General features: G+C 34.6%; 1 protein-coding gene across 7 annotated transcripts in view; it reads left to right on the top strand.

Moving 5' to 3' along the window:
- Positions 1-19977, top strand: part of RDX (radixin) — a 35427-nt gene extending 15450 nt beyond the window's left edge. For 4 of the 7 annotated variants that reach the window (XM_087721195.1, XM_087721194.1, XM_087721196.1 and 1 more), the window contains 11 exons: positions 46-320; positions 1808-1891; positions 2321-2467; positions 2760-2856; positions 4765-4928; positions 6112-6242; positions 7562-7722; positions 8977-9069; positions 9425-9667; positions 10931-11091; positions 19294-19977. In XM_087721195.1, the coding sequence (XP_087577321.1) occupies positions 46-320; positions 1808-1891; positions 2321-2467; positions 2760-2856; positions 4765-4928; positions 6112-6242; positions 7562-7722; positions 8977-9069; positions 9425-9667; positions 10931-11091; positions 19294-19336 (1599 nt within the window). In that variant the 3' untranslated portion in view covers positions 19337-19977. Of the gene's footprint in view, positions 1-45; positions 321-1807; positions 1892-2320; positions 2468-2759; positions 2857-4764; positions 4929-6111; positions 6243-7561; positions 7723-8976; positions 9070-9424; positions 9668-10930; positions 13310-14994; positions 15029-15258; positions 15281-19293 lie in introns of those variants that run through there. The other 3 variants (XM_014059961.2, XM_087721198.1, XM_014059962.2) reach the window with 3 other exon arrangements.
- Positions 19978-20942: the final 965 nt, after the last annotated feature.

Below are 20942 nucleotides of genomic sequence, written 5' to 3'. Positions count from 1 at the left end.
TTATAGCACATATTTATATTTTATAATTTATGTATTTCATTTTAGGTAACACAGCAAGATGTAAGGAAAGAAAATCCATTTCAGTTCAAATTTAGGGCAAAGTTTTTTCCTGAGGACGTTTCTGAAGAATTGATTCAAGAAATAACTCAAAGACTCTTTTTTCTGCAAATCAAAGAAGCTATCTTGAATGATGAAATCTATTGTCCACCTGAAACTGCAGTTCTGCTAGCTTCCTACGCTGTTCAAGCAAAATATGCTGATTACAATAAGGAAATACATAAACTAGGATATTTAGCCAACGACAGACTTCTTCCTCAGCGGTAAGAAATTTCTGGCTATATCAAAATTTAATTGTATCTAGAATATCTGTTTGATAATATGCCTTAAGTACATTGTATCTAGAATATCTGTTTGATAATATGCCTTAAGTAATGTACACTATGAACAATGCAGTACATAATGTGATCTGAATTTGTGATTAAGCCAGTTTTATTAAATATGTATTTTCTCAGTGTTAAAGTAAAATGGCTGCACGTATTGCTTGGAGATAATTAGAAGCTGAATATGGAAAAACAAGGATACCTGGCAACCAAATGTAGGTTAGACTGGTCATGATCAGCCAGTAACCAAATATAGGTTAGACCAATCTATTGGGTTCCCCATAGCTATCTATGGTTGTGAAAGTTCGAACTAAAAAACAAATCAGGAAGAAAATTTTCTCATTTGAGATGTGCTGTTGGAGAAGGCTGCTGAGTATTCCTTGGACAGCAAAGATGACTAATAAGCAAGTACCAGAGCGTATAATACCAGATATGTCACTAGAAGGCAAAATTACAAAACTGTGTCTCACTTATTTTGACCATGTCATGTGGTGGAGTTCACTGAAAAAAGCAATTATGTTAGGAGGAGTTGGTAATAAAAATAAACCAGGCTGTTAAAGAACATGGTGCCTGGACACCACCAAAGCTGGCATCATCCAGAGCATAGCACTCAAAGAATTAGCATAGGATTAGAAGATATGGAGAGACCTGGTCCATAGAATCACCAAGAGTTAGGCATGATTGAGTGGATAACATCATCATCAGATAATATTAAATGTGCATTCATCTTCTTATGTTTGTGTGAATATACAATATTCAACAGTATAAAGAAAAGTAAAATGTATGATTTTGCTTAATATTTTATTTATAGAACAGTTGAAATGCTGTAGTACAAATAATATCAAGGCAAAATGAGCTAGGAGCAAATTTCTGATACTATCTGTTTCCACAGCTAAATATTATTAGGGTTTATTTTTGGGGTGGTGGTTAAAATGATGCATTACATAAGATAAAACATAGTCAATTTCATTGGTGGTGGGTGCTTCTGAAATCTCTATTACAGCTGTGCCATTAAATTGCATTTTTAAAATTGAGTAAGATACCACTGATGATTAGTCATCAGTTTTTGGGTAATTGTGCTGCTATCTCTCCTCATCCAAAGAATTGCTTGATTCTGCTATTTGTTTTCATTTGTATTGTCTTTAACCCATCCTGATTGCTGTGAAGTTAGAGGGAAAGTATAGGGCTTTCTAATATAGGAGGTTGGGATTTCTGGAAGTTTAACAAGCTACTTGATATTCTTCTGGCATAATTGACTGTATCTTCTACATCTTTTGCTATGGGATATAGTGAAGAAGTCCAACTAGAATGGTAGGGAGATTGTCTTTGCTGTCTTTCCTATCCTTTTGCAAACAGGTAAGTTTCTTTGTGAGAGAGGCAGCCTTACAAATACTTGAAATAAAAATAAATGCATTTTGTTTTGATAGTGTTTTGGAACAACATAAACTGACAAAAGAGCAGTGGGAAGAAAGAATACAAAATTGGCATGAAGAACACAGAGGGATGTTAAGGTAGTTTCTATATTACCTTCGTATATCTTTTGAAAATTAATTTCCTTTGGTTTAATAGTTATTTTTCTCCTAAAAGAATCTCTGTTACTTTTGAGTGTATACGTGAAATAGATTATTCAGAGAGCTATTTTAATTTACTCAGTGAACAATATTTAATTTTTAATAAGTGTTCCTGTTTATATTAAGTCAGCATATTCTTATGTTTTCAATCTGGCAATAATTAACCTTGACCACATCATCTTTGGGACTGGTGCTTACTGAAATAATTAGAACTTATTTACTACTAAAGTTAGATGGAATTTAGTAAATGCAATACTTAAGTATTTTTCATCTATTGAGAATAAAGGAGCGTAGTAGAAACTAATGTTTGCAGGCCTATGGTTATTATGAATGTTATATGGTTTTAAATTATGTTATTTTTATTGTCAGGGAAGATTCTATGATGGAATATCTCAAAATTGCTCAAGATTTGGAAATGTATGGAGTCAACTATTTTGAAATTAAAAACAAAAAAGGAACTGAGTTATGGCTTGGTGTTGACGCTTTGGGTTTGAATATTTATGAACATGATGACAAGTAAGTAGCATAATACTATTCTGTTGTAGTACAGCTTCAAGTATTATATTTGAAATAACTTTCTAATATATATTTAAAATATGCTTGAGAATACTGTAGTAGACAATTCTTTTGACAGAAGTAGACTTCTGTCTATTACAGAAGGCAAGATGGAGCAGAGAAATCTAATAAGGAAAAATCCTTTTGTTTTAACAGATGCAGATGCGTTTTGTGTCTGTCTTTTGAAGCTTAGACCTATGTCTATTTCTGCATTTCTCCCCCATAACCAAGATTCTTTCCTTCTTTCCTAAAGGTTGACTCCGAAGATAGGTTTTCCTTGGAGTGAGATAAGGAATATATCATTTAATGACAAAAAGTTTGTGATAAAGCCCATTGACAAAAAGGCCCCTGTAAGTAAATGTGCTTGAGGTATAATCAGCACATATGTTCTTTTCTTTCTATTTCTTAGATTTCCAAATAATGTATTTTGTGACTTACAAATTTATTTTGCTTTTATTCATGATTTGTTTTTCAATTACTGTTTGACTTATTTATGGTGCCAATGCCATTCTTTTTTAGTTATGTTGGAATTAATTCTAAGTCGTTACCTTTTATTTCTTTCTGAATTAGAATTTTTAATCACAAACTAGTGCATTAGAATGGTAAATACTGGACTAGTAGAATAATGATAAGATTGATAAGACAAAAGAAATCTGGATAGTGGACATTTAAATATTTGGAGCCAGCAGAATAGAAGAAAAAGAACTAAAAAAATATCACACAATATAAAATACCTGCAAACAGAAGTAGAACAAGAACAAAGAAACCAAAATATAATACCAATATTAGCAAGTATTTTGGGTGCAATTCCAAAATATCGGGAGCACCCTTGAAACCCCATCGGCATTGACAGAATCATCACCAATTGCAAAGAGCAATATGTGGAACAGGTTACATCCTGCAATGATACTTTTAATATTATTAAACAAAAACATCTGCCTAAACATCAACATCTGCCTAAATAACAGCATTTGACTTAGGTTGTTCCACACACCCACAACAGATGTAAAATCAGAGCTTTTCCATTATGGCTCATATGTTGTGAAATAGTCTTCCCACATAATGATTTAGCAAATCTTGGCAAGTTTCAGGTAGGTCTTGAAGACAAGACTCTTGCATAGAATACTCAAAGCCTTTTTTTAAGGAATGTTTGACTGGCATCGAAACTTTCCTCTCCGCTTTACTTTTTTTCTATGTGTATATTTTACATGGCATTCTTGTAAATCAGAGTTAATCAGTTGAGGCCTCAAATATTAATACTAATATTAAGTGTGCTAACCTCAGGGCATAATAAACATATGATTGACTTAGACCAAATATATAAATTAGCTTAGTCAATCAATATGGTATTGGGAGTATAACAGTAACTTTGAAATATATTATATATGAAACATCTGATGCTCTTGGGAAGCTTTCCTAATCTGATAGCCTCCAAATGTGATTGACGTCAACTCTAATAATTACTAGTTAAGATATTTTTATTATTTGCATGTGCGTAATCAAAATTATGGCATACTCTAGCTTTAATTTGGTTTTCTGCCTAAAAAGAGCAGGAAATAACATACTTGTATATCAGCAGCTTGCTGATTTATGGAAATCAACATTTGAGGAAAAAGTTCTTGGTATTTGATGATAGTCAAATACTCAGTTGTGTATGGGTGTGTGGGTGCATGGAATTTGTGGTTTTCTTGCCTTAACTAAAAGGCCCAACTAACTAATTTTTACATAATTTTTCTATTGTAATCTTTTGTAATATTTTTCTAAAATGCAGTTAATTAGACCCCCAATTAATGATTTAAAATTTAACTACAGTATAGATAACTTCATATTTTATTCTCAATAATAATTGAGATAATAATACTAATAAGCTTTTTCATTGCTGTAGTTTATTGTCTAAACGTTTTAACTGATGACCTATATCTATGTATGTTATTATATTTTCTTTTTCTTTGTTCATAATTTTTAAAGTGCAAATTGAATTTTCTTCACCATTTTGTTATATAATGATTCCAGTTCTTTTTAAAACACTTTTCACTTATAATTTACTACATTGCTGTAAATGGGTTTGTGTTTCTGAGTAATAGCATGCTAATTCTAAATCACTGATATGTTTTAGGACAGCTTTAACTAGTTCTGCTACAGAGTAATTAGTGAAAGACCGATGCTGAAATCTGATTTAAGCAAAAACTGTTTTTATTAATAAACTGTTATGTTACTCAAAATGTGGCCATTTTGCTAACTTAAATATTTTTCATTAGGATTTTGTTTTTTATGCACCCCGTCTGAGAATTAATAAGCGGATATTGGCACTATGCATGGGAAACCATGAGCTATACATGAGAAGGAGAAAACCAGATACAATTGAAGTGCAACAAATGAAGGCCCAAGCTAGAGAAGAAAAACACCAAAAACAATTGGAGAGGTAGGATATTTGCAATTAATCTTGGAGGTTGAGATTCTGGTAGCAAATTAGTTTGAAAATTAATTTCATGTTCTATCTTTAGAAGAGTTCCTTGAAGAAAAGTATGACCACAGAATGAGAATGAGTATGAGACAGAATTATCTGAAAACAATGGGGGACAATACTTATTAAACAGAGCTTCTTAATGTGTGTCTTATATCTCTTACAAATTGTTTGTACTATTTTAAGCAATATTATCAGACTGAGTACAGTGCTGAGTGATTCTTGGTCCTTGAGGCAAAGTGTTTATAGTACTACGGTTTGCACTTTGTTAATGGCTCTAAAAATATGGTTCTCCAGCATTGTGGCCCAATTCCAAGAAAGTACAGTGAGAACAGTTTGCTTATTTTAATTAGACTCTACTGGAAACCTGATACTTTTGGGAAAAACAAAGTGCTTGTACTGACCCGTTTACTATATGTTCTCTTAGGTAACACCAGATTGTTATGTACTAGGTAGGCTGAATCTTAATATATATTGATGTGATATTAAGGGGAGTTCCAGTAAGTGCCACTTTCATATAAGCCTTAGCTATTACCATAAGTTGCCAGATTGAGCAATTACAATGTAAAACTTCTGTTTTCCCGTGGGAGATCAGTGATTGTTCTATTACACAGCAATAGTACTGTACAGTACAGTAATATTCCAGTCCAAGTTCAAAAGTTTCTTGTGCAGCATGCTAGAATCATGTGTTAATTGCATAGTAAATTCTTATTCAGTGGAATGAAGTAAAACATCTACTCACTGTATTAGGTGATTGTCAGCTAAATGTTTTGTTGCATTTGGTAACTGACTGAAATGTTTGGGATTTTGACCTTATTTAAAAAAAAATAGCATAGGCCTGCCTGGTGTCATCCTGGTATTATGGGACCACAGGTTGATGAATTCCTAGCCAGTATGGTTGAAGGCCATAGTTACTCACTATTGTGAGATATATCAGCCAATTATTATTCATTTTAAATGCAACAATATAAGCATTGTAAAACCTGTTTTTTTCTGCAAGTAGGATTTTATCAGTAGATCACTTAACATATGTTAGAATAAATTGTGTGTGTTTGAGTAAATTGATTTATTCAGGGTGTGTGTGTGTGTGTGAATACTGATTGTTCACATGCTTTCTTTTTACCTATCTCATTTTCTTTAGAGCCCAACTAGAGAATGAAAAAAAGAAAAGGGAAATAGCTGAAAAAGAAAAGGAAAGAATAGAGCGTGAAAAAGAAGAATTGATAGAACGACTAAGACAGATCGAAGAACAGACAATGAAGGCCCAAAAAGGTGAAGACTTTTTATATATTAATGACAGGACATTATGTTATGATTTGAAAAGCTGTTACACATCTTATAAAAACATTTATTATTCAAGTGAAGAAAATATTAGCCAATATTATAAAAATATTTATTCTGCTTTCTTGCAATTTTTATCTGTTTTAATGGCTTGACTTAAGACACTAGAAAGCAATAATTCCCCTAACTGCTGCATGAGAACTGATAGTGTGCTGTGAGAAATAAACAGCATAATTAGTGGGGTTTGGCAACTCTGCGTACCCACCCACAGAAGACAAATGCAAACCATACTTTGTAACTTATTGGCAAATTCTGGGTTTGTTCCAACCAGTTGGGGAATCAGTCTAAAGTACATATTTTGCATAAATCAAACTGGAATCTTGGAATAATCATTAAGAGCTAAATATCTAACAATGTATAGATGGGTAAAATTCCCCGTTCTTAAAAACTTGCCAAGGAATTTTGAAATATATATATTGTTTCATTTGCAAGTATGACCTGAGGACTTTAAAATTAGATGAAGTATTTAAAATACCTTTGCAATTCATTGAAGCATATCAAATCAGATAGCTTGTCCATTTAGGCCAGGGTTGTCCACTTTTGCTTGGCATTCCAGGATTTGGGCAAATGAGTTTTTCATTACTTAGTACAGTATATATTATTGTTAACTGAAGGTGCAGGATGTTGTGCGTGAATTCTGCCTGTGTGCACAGCATAAACTTTACAATAGAGCAATGGTTCTCAATCTGTGGTCCATGGACCCCTCGGGGACCGTGACATCAGGGGTCTAGGTTTGAAGAAACATCATTATTTAAATCGAGTTAAGTCTTGGTGATCTGTGGCCATAGTCCCTGGCCACAAAATATATTTAAAGGGGGTCCATAGTGAAGAAAAGATTGACAAAGTGTTTTTTACTTCCTGTAATACTGGGAGTGTTTGCCTTTCCAATGGAATATTCAGATACGTAGTGGACGGGTGCAATGGTTTGCAGGCTAGATAGTGAGACCCTTTCTTCTTCTAGTTCTGAAATTTTATTTAAAACATGCCTGTTCATTTCAGAAAAAGCAAGTTCATTGAGAAAAGTTCAGAAAACATTAGAATTGGTTTTTTGAATGTAAAACTGATGGGACTTCTAGTGGAAACAAATTCTACCTGATTACTTCATGCCATCGTAGACAACTTTATTTTCTTGATTAAAACTAGCAGCAAGGCCAGCAGTAGTTTTTGTAGGCATTATTTAATTCTGTATTTCTAATCTGGACTGCTAAAACTTGATTTTTATTTCTTTGACATAATGAATATTTATACAGAACTGGAAGAGCAAACAAGAAGAGCTCTAGAGCTGGATCAGGAACGAAAAAAAGCAAAAGAGGAAGCAGAGCGCTTGGAAAAAGAACGAAGAGTTGCTGAAGAGGCAAAAGCTGCTCTTGCAAAACAGGCAGCAGATCAGATGAAGAATCAGGAACAACTAGTAAGACTTCTCATACAAAGTTTTGTTAGATTGGGTTAAAATGTGGTGTTGTCATTATGCCATGGTGGCACAGTGGTTAGAATGCAGTATTGCAGGCTGACTCTGTGTACTGCCAGGAATTAGATCCTGACCAGCTCAAGATTGACTCAGCCTTCCGACTTCGGTAAAATGAGGACCCAGATTGTTGGGTGCAATATGCTGACTCTATAAACCGCTTAGAGACGGCTGCAAGCATTGTGAAGCTGTATATGAGTCTAAGTGCTATTACTATTGCTGTTGTCATAGGAATGTTAAAGCGGGAGAGGGAAGATCACCTTGGGGAATCTAGAGTGGACAATGCATTAGAGTGGTGATAGGCAAGGGCTGCCATAGGAGCCAACAAGCAGGCTGTTACAGGGAAAGATGATCCAATGTGCAGCATTGTGTTCCAGCCCCTTGAGCTCACTCTCAGCCTCTGCTGGTGAATGCCAAGTTGATCAATGATAAGGCTCTTTTTATTCAAGACCTCATTGAGGAGAAATAAATTCCATAATTTAATTAATTAGTTGACTGACTAATTGAATGAGGAGAATAAACTGCTATCTTATATTATACTAGTATATTAGTGGAATGCTTTTTCCAAGACAGCTTTCTGCCTCCTCTTTTTTAAAAAGTCAAACATTCTAACAGACTTGTACTGTAATGATTTTATTTTTATGATGGCTCTTATTTGAAACATCTGTATACTGTTCCCATTTAAATTGGCTAATTTTAATAAAATATGGTGATTTTTATATTGCGATGGTTTTGCTTTGTATGAAGCATAATTGAGATTATGTCTCCAAGAAGAAAACATCTCATTATTTCTAGAAAACATATGTAAGGATTGCATGGCAAATATTTTGTGAGTCAGTGCAAGGCAAATTCATTTTTAATTATCTTGAGCCTTTTACTTCACTATTTATGACTATATGCATTTGTGTTTTAGAAAATACAATTATAAGAATTATTTGTTTTAGTTTCTGGTATGTGTTCATATAGTGGCTCTCTGTATTTTAAACTACTTTTAAGGATGTTCTTAATTGTTACTGGATTTTTGCTGGATTGTATTGTGGTACTTTGAATATGGTTTTGTCATTTAGAATAAGTTGACTAAATAAGTTGAAGTTCACAAGTTGAATAAAATTATAATACCAAAATTATAAATGTTTTTGTATTTTAGATGATTTTATGAGGTTGTTCAGAAAATAAAAAAAAACTCTTCTTGCCTCATAGGCAGCAGAACTTGCTGAGTTTACTGCAAAGATTGCACTTTTGGAGGAAGCCAAGAAAAAGAAGGAAGAAGAAGCTTCAGAATGGCAACACAAAGTAATTCTTTTGTAAACTATTGCTAGTTTTCTTTTGATAGTAAAAGATTATAAACTCTGTGTTGGAGTCCCCCAATTTTTAACATCTTTTGTGAAATTTGGTCTACTGAAAAATGTATTTTTAAGTATTCTGGAGCCTTATTTTGTATTAATACTATTCCATCCTCATCAGAAGAACAATACTACATTCATATTTGCCCATTTTCTTTTTCCCAGGTAGAACAAGTATTATTTGATACAGTATATAGGTCTGTCTATCATTTATCCCCAAATAATTTCCCTCCAACATAATTCAAAACGTTTTCACTGCCTCTGGTTTATGAGTATTAAAGTTATTTTTATTTGCAACTTTTTAGGCTTTTTCAGCTCAAGAAGATCTGGAAAAGACCAAAGAAGAATTGAAAACTGTAATGTCAGCTCCGCCCCCACCTCCACCCCCACCAGTAATTCCTCCCACAGATAATGAACATGATGAACAAGATGAAAATAATGCTGAAGCAAGTGCTGAACTGGCTTCTGAAGGTATCATGAATCACAGAAGTGAGGAAGAACGTATTACAGAATCACAGAAGAATGAACGAGTAAAGAAACAACTTCAGGTAAATAAGCCTGATAGAAACCTGTCATATAAGCTGAAAACCAAGGACTTCTTAAGGATTGAGAACCTTAACCTCAAATTAGGAGCTTTTTATATTGATGTCCTTCTGGATATCTCCCCCTTAGAATATGAAATCTAATGGTGCATGAGATGTTCTTGGTCAACATGGGACACATAGTTGTGTTGATTTCAGTTCCCATACTCAGCGGCCAATCTGGAACATCTAGAATGACTGTTGAAGTCTCCTGACTCTTCTACTCCCACAAACTCTGAAAATTATTATAGTTTTATTGATGCTGTTGAAATATTGTGCTAAGCTTCCTTCCTCCTTACATCTATAATGGATGTAATAGAGATAAAGGAAGTGTTTGCTTTTTAAAAACATTAAAACTGGTAAATGGGATTCCTGACAATATTGTACTAGGAATAAGCATTCTGAACTACAAAGATGTACACAATGTGCTGAGAAGTGAATCTTTGAAATGGGCAAATAAATTATTTTAATGCAGTTCAACAGGTAAAGTAAGAACAAATAAAATGCCTCTGCTTTCCAGCATGTATGTATTTTAATGGTTTAAACAATGGATTTGGCATGTAAATAACTAATCTCATTTAGTTTTATAATTGTATATATAAATTTTGGACAATTATTTAAAAATAGTAACAAATAAGGATAGTTAAAACAAACATTGGAGTGCAGTGCCAACTATTTTCAAACAAATACATTAGACCAGGGGTGTGAAACTCAAGGCCCAGCGACTGGATCCACCCCTCAGGATGCTTAGATCTGGCCTGCGGGGGTTGTCCTAGAAGCAGCAATGGACCGACCCGTGGTCCCTCTGCTGCACGCAGCCCTCCCAGGCTCCATTTTCGCTGGCAGAGCACTCGGGCCACCACAGACGCCCTGACACGTGACATCAAGCTGGCCATGCCATTTGGCCACGCCCACCCCGGCCCCTGATGTCAAGCACAACCCTGATGCGGCTCTCAATGAAATTGAATTTAACACCCCTGCATTAGACTAAATGCAGACTATAAATGAGTCATACTGTATTTTTAAAATAATGGTAACAAAATATTTTGTCATTTGTCTCAGGCTTTGTATCTACTTTTAGCTTTCTATAGAATGATACTTCCTTCCTTTTTCTATAAACTTTGTTTAATTAGAAGACTAAAATAAGTTAGTCCTATATAATAGATTGTTGAATTTGATGGGTAGAAATGTTATGGTGATATCTAACCCCTCAATACTTGTATTGAATAGGCTCTCAGTTCTGAATTGGCGCAAGCCAGAGATGAAACTAAGAAAACCCAGAATGACGTACTTCATGCTGAAAATGTTAAAGCAGGCCGTGATAAATACAAGACTCTTCGACAGATACGCCAAGGCAATACAAAGCAGCGGATTGATGAGTTTGAAGCAATGTGAGAGCCATTTCTTTGCATGTATGTTCTCCATTAAAGTTGAACCACCAGCAGAGAAATACAGGCCTTTCCACAGATGAAAGGATCACACATCACCTTGCCAAAGCACTTATACCAGTTTGTGGTTAAAACATATTTCAAAAAAAAAAGTTCAATAATAAGGCAGTCGATCAGCTGTGGCTCTCTGGAGGTGAATGAGAAGGTTTCCATGTTTTTATATTTTCATGCTTTTTCCTTTGAAGGAACAGCAATCTCATGTAGCAAAGCTGTTAATTCAAATATTGATAATTTACCTTACAACTGACTTCAGTTTGGCATTTGTGCACTTTGGCTTGTTTGTTTTAATTTAGCAAATTGGTGAGGATTTTGATATTGCTAATTTTTAAGGGCTTCCCTTTGTAGGTTAGAATTTTTTGGTGTTTCATGTCCTGTCATCATTGATGGTTTTCTTTGCCTGCCTATTCACAAAGGTCTTGATGGTAGGTGGCTGTTCCAGCACTTTTTTCATTCATATATATGTTACATATGTATATATGAACATTTAGCCTTCTCCTTGTTAAGTAAAGACCTGTAGTCTTTTGCTTGTTAAGTCTGTTATAACTAAGTTTTTAGTTCTTCAAATAAAAGCAGGGAACATTCTTTAGTTTGTCCTTCCCTTGCATTCATTGGATGTTATTACAAATTGTAGTATGGGAAACCTGGATCTTTCTGATAAGGGAGCATATGAAAACATCAGTCCCAAGAAGGGGACAGAAGCCTACCTCACTGTAATAAACATGATGACTGGTTCTTGAAACACCACATTGAAATGCTAACAGTGTGAAACTATGTCCTGCATAGCTAAACACTACAAGAATCTAGGAGCCTTTATTCTTTAATATTTTGTTATATTACCTGTAGATTTATAGTATTCAAGAAGTGTTCAGCTGCCTTTTTGACAAGTTACATTTTGAATCATGTATTTTTAATTTTAACCTGTCACTGGTATATTATCCAATAAGAGGTGTGAAATGTTTGGTTATGTTTTCTGAGTACCTTTGTACTGAATTAACATTGTTGCAAAACATTTAATGAAATCAGTGCATAAAACAATGCTCTCCTTGCGCTCAGTTGTAGGGCCCACTTGCACATTCTTCCCGTTCCTCCCATGTTAATTCTGAGAATATCTATGCTTTGTGTTTTCAGAGAATGTAGTCACAAGAATTGTGGCAGAATGAGGCATGAGCAGATTTTTAGGCTGAAGTTCAACATGCACTCAAAGAATATTGAACATGTGTGTTGGAATCAATATGAATCACTCTTACCTATGGAATGGCTAATTGGCACCTTGTGTTTGAATACCATATTTGTGGAAGTGACACTGAAATTATTTACCATATTTAGTGAACTTTAGGAGTTGGCAGAAAGAAGTCCTGCTTTCTCTGAGGATGGTTCAGCTCTGTTATGTTTGGTATTATGCACTCAACTTTATACTTATCTATGAAAATTGCCATTTTATTAATCATTCATGCACAGGTTCCTTAGAAACCCCACTGAAAGTTAGGGGCTTTCCCCTGACTCAAAAGGAAGATACTGTGAAAGTTACATACATACCCATTATTTTATGGAAAAATGATAGCTGAGCAATTTTGCATAGACTGGTGTGCAAATATTGTGCATGTGCTCAAACGTCTGGTTGCCCTGGATACTTCTGCTTCCACCTGCAGGATTGGGCAAATGCCTTGCATCTTTTCATGCAATGAATTCTGAGATATGGATTTCTAAAGTGTTCAATACTTTTGCCATAACAGGTGGAATGTTGTGTATGGTTCTTCCCTGAAATAGGTACACATGCATTGTCATGTTAATCTATTACTAAGGAAGAAGGGGAAAGAGAAGTACCAGTAGAATTTGCTGTTCAATAATCTACAGTGTATAGTTTAGTACTTAAATAGATCTAATCTGTTTATAAAACTGTGAATATTTTTCTAGGAATTGACATCTGTAATAAGGCTTTTCACCATGTCTAAATTGGTGGTAATGGGTTGTTACCTGCTGTTGGGGGAACACACTAATTCATGTCGAGGCATTCAGGAAATACTTGGTGAAGATATTTTCGTATGCTTCCCCTCCTCCTCTCTTTAGCATCATGTTTTGTGTTGTAAAATTAAGCTATAGTTATTACCATCTATTATTTTGAATAACATTCATTGGCTAACAATAAAGAGAATACAGCTAATTTTTGTGAGGTTCATTGTGGTTATTTAATTTATCATTCCTGACAAAATTGTAATGTTCTTAGGTCTAAGAAAACATTGCAAGAAAACATATGATCAATTCACTTTGATAATACAATAAAATATGAGATTAAGGAGGAAGAGGGACATTGCATTGGATTGCAATGAAAAGTAATCATTTTGGAATGGACAAAAGGCTATTATAAATGTTTTAAAATTGTTTTCTTTCTCAGTTTCATGACCTAACCTAAGATGGTGTATGTAGATAAGTTTGAATTTGGGACATGTTGTTATGTGATCCAGATTTGCCATATATAAATAGGGTAAAGTATCAATGTTTGAGCCAATTTAAAAGGAAATTCACTTCAATCTCAGTATTTATACCTAAAAAGTAATTTCATTTTTAATTTCAAAGCTTCCTAGTTTTGTGAAACTGACAATATCATAAAGGTTTTTTTCATGGAAATTGATTTGTGCTTAGCAGTATAGCCTGCTTAAAATAATTTATAGACTGTCCATGAGATGAATTGACCTTATATTCCAATTTTGTAACTTGGCAGGCAGGACAAATCACACTATGAAGATTTTGGATGATCTTAAGCAGACAGTTGAAATTAAATCAGGATGACTATAAGGCTTAAATAGCTTGTGAGCTTTTCAAAGGAATGTTGACATTTTTGTTAGGATTTCACACACGGATAGGTTGTGCCTGCATAATAAATTTATTTTGGGTAGGCAAAGTATATACCCAGCTGGTATTTGGGTCTTCTTTTCCTGGGTAAGATTGAGATTGTCTTGGCAACGTTTTGGCGAGGTCTCCAGCCTGAAGAAGGCGAGTGAGACCTTGCCAAAACATCGCAAGACAATCTCAATCTTACACAGGAAAAGACCCAAATACAACAAGACCAGCATAAATAAATAAATATGTATAAATATGTATACACACACACACACACACACACCGTATGCATGTATGCATGTATATATGATAGTTTTATTTTTTCATTTTCATAACATATAACCACATGTATACTATTACATAGCCAACACTGTATTGTATTATTAAATGTTTACATAAATTCATCTTACCATCAACTCCCAAAAATAATTATTGGCTCTTTTGCTCTCCATACACCATATTTGTACCTTATCCATCACTTTCTTCTCCGTCTCTCCTCCCCCTCCCTACCTCCTTTCTTCCCTCTGTCATCCTTCTCTTCTCTACTTCCTCTTCCTCTCTCCTTCTCCTCTCCCCTTTCCACTCCTTCTTTCTCTCCTCCTCTTCCACTCACACACACTCTCCTATCCCTCTCTATTTCCCTTACCTCTCTCCTCTACTTCACACTCTTCATTTCATTTACTTGGTGTATTCAGCTTCTGAACAAACTCCATTTTGGTGTTTATAATTCCTTTTCAATATACATATTTAATTTTAACATATATCTTCCTCCTTTTTTTAAAGGAGAGAAAAAAATGTGTGTGTAGTCATTGTGCTTTTAACCCCCCCCCCCCCAGCCTAATTTTGGCTGAGATGTAGACCTGGTTACAATTCCCAGCTATTCTCATCATTATATTTATATAATTATGCATCCTTACATACACACCCTTTCTCATTCTGTCTTTAAATCTCAAGTTTCCCATTGTTATATTTCATGTTCCCTCTCCATTTTTCCATATCTTGGTTTAGGTTAGGTTATTGGATTTAAATCTGCTTCCAAAGATTGGCAATTCTTGGCAATTCACAACCATAAAAAAGATCAGTATCATAAAATGTCCATGGTATGATTTAAATCATTAAATTAAATCTACCCATGTCTACTAAAAAATGATGGAATCAGGCAAATTCCAAAATGATGGCCATTATATTTCTCAGAGGTTTTTCTACAGACAACACCAGAAATACTCAATGAACAAAGTTGTTTGGGTTCAGGCTCAGCTTGTTTCATTTTAGATCCTGACAGCCACCAGAGTCTGGATCCTGTTACTGCATATCCACAGCTGTGAGTATTAGATTTGGCAGTGGGGGAGGGGGGAGAGTTGGCTTTGCACAATGTGCCTATTTGCTACTGAATACAGTTTCAAGGTTAATATTGCTTAATATCAGTTGATCACTGAGAATCAATATGCAGTTGTGGGATGTAAATGTGATATGCATAAAAAAGATTTTAAGCATGTTTTGTTAACACAATCATATAGACGTTATCAAAGCAGTTTTCAGACTGCTCTCCATAATCCTTTAGGATTTGACTTGTTGACTATGCTATTTAACATACTGTATATGTGACACTGTTAGAAGTTGTATGGAGTTCAATGGTCCCAGTGTGCTGATGGCATCAAACCTCAGCAAAATCTGAGGAAGCTATTTGAAAGCAGTGCCTTGTGAGAGCAGAAAACTGGATTAAGGTGAAACAGCTTTAGAGCTCTTCAATCTGTTGAAAGGCAGTTCAGGAAAAAAAGGGATTACAATTCCCTTGAAGATTCCCGACTAGAAACTTGATTATGATCTTCAATCCAATTCTAGATAGAGCCAGCATGTACCAGTACCAGTGAAACTAGTGTATCTCCCCATTCCCCCCCCCCCCCACATACACACACACTTTAAAGACTGTCCATCTCATTCATAGTGACTCTATTCCTGGAATTTCCAGACAAATCAATTATATATATTGATTTCATTGTGACTTCCAAATGAGTCTAATTTAGGAAGAAATTATGTCCATGTCTCCCCTCATTCTTATGATAAATTTATAGAGATACAATTTCAAAGGTCTTCTGAAACATATTTTCTTATTCTCTTAATTATTACATTTGGGGAGGAGACCTATAATTTAATAATCTACAGTTATTCCCTAACAATTAATCAAGGCTGGTGGGACTCTGAGGCCAACAACTTATGTCATTATTCTAAACCACAGAGCATGCAGATACGAGTCTTCTAAACCTTTGCTACTGGCCATGTTTGATGGGCCTCTATCTATCTATTCTAATCTAAAGTATCTGGAGGGTGCAGTATGGTGAATCCCCAACTTTAATTGCTGTTGCGAAACTAAATAACCATGCTTGTATTGGTAAGATTCTTTACTAGTTTATTAAATCTTCTTGGTTTCTTCTTCTCTGTCTTTATGCAGGTTACAAAAATACAATCTCTTGCAGCCCTTAGAATAAACTTATTAAGAAGCAACAGAAGATTCTGAGGTCTGCCTCTGTGCTTCTGTTATTTGGAAGTTTGTAATTTTTTAAACAAAAGGTGGTGGGTTTTTTTGCAACTTTATTGATAGGACATTTCTCCAATCAATTCTCCAAACGAATTTTGTCAACCATTTAGAGAAAGCATGTTTTAGAAATCATTGGTGTGACATTTTCTCAAAGGAAAGGAAGTTCAAATGTTTGTTTTTCATTTCATGTATGAGATAATGTGGGTAAGATCTGATACTCTGCATGAAGCTTGGCCAAAGTGGGCATATAAGATTGATAAATTTCAAGTATTTTCCTGTCCATTCTTAATTTTTAAGTACTGTATATTAAGTGATATACTCAGGATAAGAACAATTGATAATTTTTTGAGAAAAATTATCTTCACAAATTGTTTTAAGTTGTAGGTCAATATAAATCTGTTTCATCCTTCCCGACACTTTTTACTGCATATACCTTGCAATCTTTCTCTCGAAATTGGATGCTTTGAGGGAAAAGTGAATAGAATGGAACAGATTTATACCAATCTACAAACTCTTGTTTAAAGAATCAAAGATTTCTGAACAATGTTTTCAATTTATACAGTGAGAAGGTAAAATATACACACAAAGAGAACTACAAATTAATTATCAGCTTACCTTGTGGAGTTATGCAAACTATGTTACTCCAAGGACCGTATATTTTGAATTTCATCATTGAAAATATTACTGGAATTGGGAAGTTTTGTAACTAACCTAGATTTAGAGATAATCAGTGAAGTGACCATGTTTGCTAGGAGTTCAGAATTAACTGGAAAATGAGAAACCTTCAAACAGAAATGAGAGCATTAACATGCAAATGTAGTCCAGTATAAGCAAATGTAAAGCACATACCAGAAAGTGTTTGTGTGGAACTAACCACACTGATAATGGGAGTTTTATGTTTATGATGTGGCAATGATAGAAAGCCCTTGTGTGATTACATTCATGCATTATATTTATATTCTTGTTTAAGCATGACTTACTGAACAGCTACAATTAGCAAGCTGCATATAATAAGCCATAGTTTATAAATTGCTCATTGGGTTCACTATTTATTAGATGTTTACATTGCTTGACTCCCAACAACCCTGGTCGATTCATAAATAAAAACAAGAGAATAATAAAGATAAGTTTAAATAAAATATGGCTCAGTACTATATGCAAACCAAATCATAGTATTATTGTGTACTGTGAAAATGGCAAAGTTATACAGGGCGGGGCATAACCTTTTCCTAGGGGGTCACAGCAAGATCGACAGCAGTTTACAACTTCTGCGACACCTCATTTTAAAGCCCATAAAAAACTGAATTGAATGAGCTATTAAATGTTAAATTTGTTTCGGTTGAAACTTTGAGAATGAATTTGGAAACTGTTGAAAAATCTGGAAAATCGAACGGAACTGTTTGAAGATTTGTTGTGTTCTTATCCACCTCGTTTGAATGCTGTTCGAAGGGCTAATGGTGGTCATACTGACTATTAAATCGTGTCAATAAACTCAGTTTTTGATGGGCTTTCGAATGGTGTATGAATTATTTGTGTTGTTATTACAAGTGTTGCTGTGACCCCCTAGGAAAAGGTTATGCCCCGCCCTGTACTGGGCGGACACGAACTGGGGGGAAAAAACCAGTACCAAAGTACCTTTGCAGATATTTGTGATGCAATAAAACAGAGAGTATGATATGCAATTCTTTTATTTTCAGCACTGGAAGCAGTGTGTTACAGTCAACACTAATTGCTGGAGAACGGGAGGTGCTGTTGTGCTTATAAAGGCATCTGGTTTCAAAGATTAGGAACAATTTTAGAACAGATGTCCTTTGGCTTGATGCAACTCAGCTTCTCTAAGTTCTTACATTAAAGCACAAAAGAATATAAACATGATGATTACCTGGATTGTCAAAGTTCATATTGCAAATAAAAACTTTGTGCCTGCTGTTTCACATTTTTGCAAGGGACAGCAGCTTCTAATGCCATCCTTCAAGTGAAAAATATGTATACCGCTTCACAGTCGTATTACCTAAGCATTTCCTCCATTAGAAACAGTAAACTTTAGTTGTTTTATATCAAGAGTCAGAAATCCAAATAAGCTGTAGACTAACAACAGAATAGAGATTTACATATTGTCATCATCATCGCTGAATAAAGTATGAATAGAGGGTTTGTTATTTGAATAAAAGCAAGTAAAAAGTCATGTCAAAGAAAAAAAAAGTCAAACCAGAAACTTTTATTATTTCTTATTTCTCTTTATTTCACAAGAGTCGTATTGTTTTTTCTGTACAAATAAGGAATTTGTGTTTCCAGTTTTTTAGCTATCCATCTGGCTGAGTATGACTATGCCATGTTTTCCCTAATTTTCTTGAATTATTTAGGGGAAAATATTGAGCCATTTGTAACCAATCATTTTATGGTTCCTCTGGCATGCTGCATTTCCTTTTGTAAATTTCTTTTAAATTACCACTTTACTATAATCTGGAAAGCTCAGGAATATATTCTATTCATCTTTGAGTGTGTGTGTGTATGTATGTATATGTATGTATGTATATACATACATATATATGTCTAAAATATAAAACCTATTATTAAATTTGTATTTTTTGCTCTTTAAACGAAGTTTGGTTTTATTTATTTGTGATAAGATTGGTCTAAACCCTAAGGGTGGGGAGGAGGGGAGCTGAATCATCAAATCATGAATCATCAAATCATGTACCTCTGTACTCCCTGGCCAGGAGCTTTATTACTGAAATTACTTTATTCTATTTTTATCCTTTAATCAACAGAGAAACAGTGTTCTCACTCAACACACTAGAGAAATGGGGGTGAATCCCTGGTTAAGAACCCCTGAAACATAGGTGGGTGCACTGGGTACTACAAGTCTTAACTCCAAAGTAAAAAAATAAGCCAGGATACAAAGTCCCAGAAGGGAGATCAAGTTTGACACCTTCAGCTTTCCATATGGATACAGCCATTCACCTTGGTTTCAAGCCACAAGCAGGTAACAATATACTGTTATGTACTCTGCACCTCGATATTGAAAATGTCGTTAAAAATAAAACAAACATTTTAAGAAAAATTATTCAAGAAAACAAGGATTTGACATTCACATATTCTAAAATTCAGCAAGGCAAGGAAGATATGCAGTGGACCACGTCAATTAAAGCAGCTTGACTGGTGGGGCCCGGGAAGAGCACTTTCTCTGCCATTTCCCCACCCTTTGGAACATTCTCCCCTCAGAGGTGAGGCCGAACTCTCCTGGCTTTTCAAGCGTGTTGGAAGACCTGCCAACTCGCTTCAGTTACCGCCCTGAAGCCCCTCCTCTGCCTTTTTAATTAGTTTTTATTGTAATCTCTATTGTATATATTGTTTTGTTTTCATGCCTATTTATACTGCCCAGTCACTCTATGAGGTAGATGGGCAGTGTATGAATGTGATGTATAAATAAACAGTTCTGAGTTGAACTTTTACTGATGCTTTCTTACATTTATGAATTCAGTAACACAGAGCTCTGGACTGATAGATAGATAGATAGATAGATAGATAGATAGATAGATAGATAGATAGATAGATAGATAGATAGATAGATAGATAGATAGATAGATGATAGATAAGAGTTATAGACACATATAAACAGATAGACACAGAGAAATAAATATGACTGAAATAGCATGAAAATATCTTATGCCACCTGATATGCACAGATAAACAAATCCTATATTCCACTTGTGGCTAGTACATGTTAATGTGACCTCAAAAGTGACTTGTCTGTGTTTCTACCTTCCACAGCCATTTTAAAACCCAATAACGCGACATAAGGATCACCATTTTTTTCTGTCCTTTTCTTGTGAAAGAGGTGATGGTTCTTCTAGGCGTTTAAAACTTTTAAAAGCAGAATTCATGCATATCTCCTTTTTCATAAGGCCAAATACTAGTTACTGGATGTGGATAATCCCATCCCGGAAAAAAAATATAATCAATGAAAAGATGAACAATCATTTTTACAGATTCCTCTTTGACCAGAGGTTTTGGGTGCTTCAACACTGGAGGCTTTCAGTCATTTGTCTGAAATGGTAGAGTGTCTCCGGCTTGAGCAGGGGGTTGGACTAGAAGACTTCCAAGGTCCCTTCTGTTATTCTGTTATCTTTCCTACAAATAATTCTGAAAGTGGATATTGTTATTTAAAAATTATTTTTTAAAAATTCTCCTGCAGCTAGAAATGTATGGTGAGTGCTGAGGATCATTAAAAGGTCTTAATAGTCAATGATGCAATTATGTAGTTTTAGGTACACTATTAATATTAATGTGTGCATTTAGGCATTCTCTAAAACTATCCTATAGTCGCAACATGATGTCAACAACTATACCTCGATGCAAATGTATACCATAGAATCTACAGTCCATAAATCCCTGCTTGCATAGGATACTCCATTTA

This window comes from Thamnophis sirtalis, unplaced genomic scaffold (genome assembly GCF_051295495.1).
Source record: "Thamnophis sirtalis isolate CommonGarterSnake01/CBP01778 unplaced genomic scaffold, rThaSir2_p1.2 scaffold_8, whole genome shotgun sequence".
Lineage (NCBI taxonomy): Eukaryota > Metazoa > Chordata > Lepidosauria > Squamata > Natricidae > Thamnophis > Thamnophis sirtalis.
Note: the sequence above shows the minus strand (reverse complement) of the source record. Positions and strands in the feature narration are given on the sequence as shown.